Raw genomic sequence first — 1,583 nt, 5'->3', positions numbered from 1 at the left:
CTCAAGTTTTATGTCAGCCTCTAGCTGCTCTGCTAGCTGATCTCCTTACGGCACAACAGATTGGTTCGCGTTAACAAGACAACCTCCCTCCACAAGCAGAAGTACAAAGGTCAAGGACAATGCAGGTACGATCTCCAGCCGTGGAATTATCTGAAAGGTCGTGAGGCCCGGGACAAAACGAAGCTCAGACTTGCTCTTATTCATGGTGCATGGAAACAGATTGGAGTTCTTGCAAGACCCACGCAGTAAACTATCCTTTCTACCCTCCTGCTTCTCCTCTTATTTGAGCTAAAGCGGCCTGGGGTCGGTAGTGCGTTGCTTCGGCCTATCGCTAGTGCTGGGGTTATGGCGATTGTTGTACTTGTCGTCTGCAGTAAGTTTCGTCTTCATCGTCATCGTTATTGTTTGTCCTCTTCATCATCATCGTCATCGTTATTGTCGTCGTCCTCTTCGTTGTGATTTGCAGCTTGATCGCCGTCGTCGTCGTCATGGTCATCATCGTTGTCGTCGTCGTCGCTGACGTCGCGCACAGTGCCCAGATCTACCTGCGCCCCCTCCTTTGCGGTTGTCTTCCCGTGTCAAATACTGGGCGGTTTAACGAGTCGCGTGGACGAATATCTCGAAGGTAGAGCGATGATGGATGGAAGCTATCACGAGGGTCTTGTTCGTGGCGGGGTTCTCTGGCTCGCAGGGGAATGTCGTGGCGATCTCACATCGAGTGCCTTCGTGAAGTCGAATAGGATTGTGGTGCCTATAGACGTTAGATGTTGCGTGATGTTAGACAATCCCCAAGATGCCTACCAAGTAAAGTGTAGATACAGAAGATGAAACAGCCAAGCCGAAGAGTCTTTAAAGTCTCGTTGTAGTTGTCAGACTTGGTCTGCTGATCGTGTTTCGGGGCTTCAAAAGGTGCAGTGTGTCTAGGGGAGTATGGAGCGCGGGGCTTCGTTCAGCCACTGTTGTCGTAGTATATCGGACGGGGGAGTAGCCGACTGAAGTGTGACTTCAATTCCGGTACTCGTCGTCCGGTGAGTGCCAGCACGCAAAAGGCCAGGGTCCTTATTTGTAGCTTCTGTAGCAGGTGAGCTTCTCCAAGATCAGAAAGTGGCATTGCTTACCGTGAGTTTATACATATAGGGAATCCGGGTTGTGGCGGAGCATGTGATGCCAATATCTAAACCAGATTGGCAGTAACGCCAGACTTTATGCAGTTCGTGGGTAGCTGAGTACGGAGGTGAAGGTTCGAGAGCTGCCGTGTAGCGATGGGCGTGCGATGCGAGAAAGTCAGAGCTGATATGACGAGTAACGCAGAGATGGGAAGAGGTGTGGTGCGGGGAGGACGCGTTATATACGAGGTCAGCCTTTTGCCCAGCACCAGCGTCAGTGATGTGTCTCTCGGCAGAGTTGGATACTGAGTGTCTTTTACAGCATCGACCAATTGACGGTTTGTGAATGGCGCACAGGCATGATCCTCAAGAGCATGTGGGCGCTATCATAAATGGTTCTCCAAGATTGGCGTGTCAGTATGTGTGATAAAGATCGCAGCGGCGGGGATGTTCAGTACTCACATAGCGCATACAGAA

The 1,583-nt window shown here is 51.0% G+C and overlaps 1 protein-coding gene across 1 annotated transcript; it reads right to left on the bottom strand.

Moving 5' to 3' along the window:
* Nucleotides 1-398: 398 nt before the first annotated feature.
* On the bottom strand, nucleotides 399-1,111 carry C7974DRAFT_418188 (uncharacterized protein; the record flags this gene model as incomplete). Its single annotated transcript, XM_046144138.1, has 4 exons — nucleotides 399-569; nucleotides 714-751; nucleotides 802-900; nucleotides 958-1,111. 4 exons carry the CDS (start codon nucleotides 1,109-1,111, stop codon nucleotides 399-401), a joined length of 462 nt encoding a protein of 153 aa, XP_045991780.1.
* Between the last annotated feature and the right edge of the window lie 472 nt (nucleotides 1,112-1,583).

This window comes from Boeremia exigua, assembly GCF_020726555.1.
Source record: "Boeremia exigua strain MPI-SDFR-AT-0100 chromosome Unknown C7974scaffold_14, whole genome shotgun sequence".
Classification (NCBI taxonomy): Eukaryota; Fungi; Ascomycota; class Dothideomycetes; order Pleosporales; family Didymellaceae; genus Boeremia; species Boeremia exigua.
The sequence above is the reverse complement of the archived record's forward strand: the minus strand, read 5'-3'. Positions and strand labels throughout refer to the sequence as shown.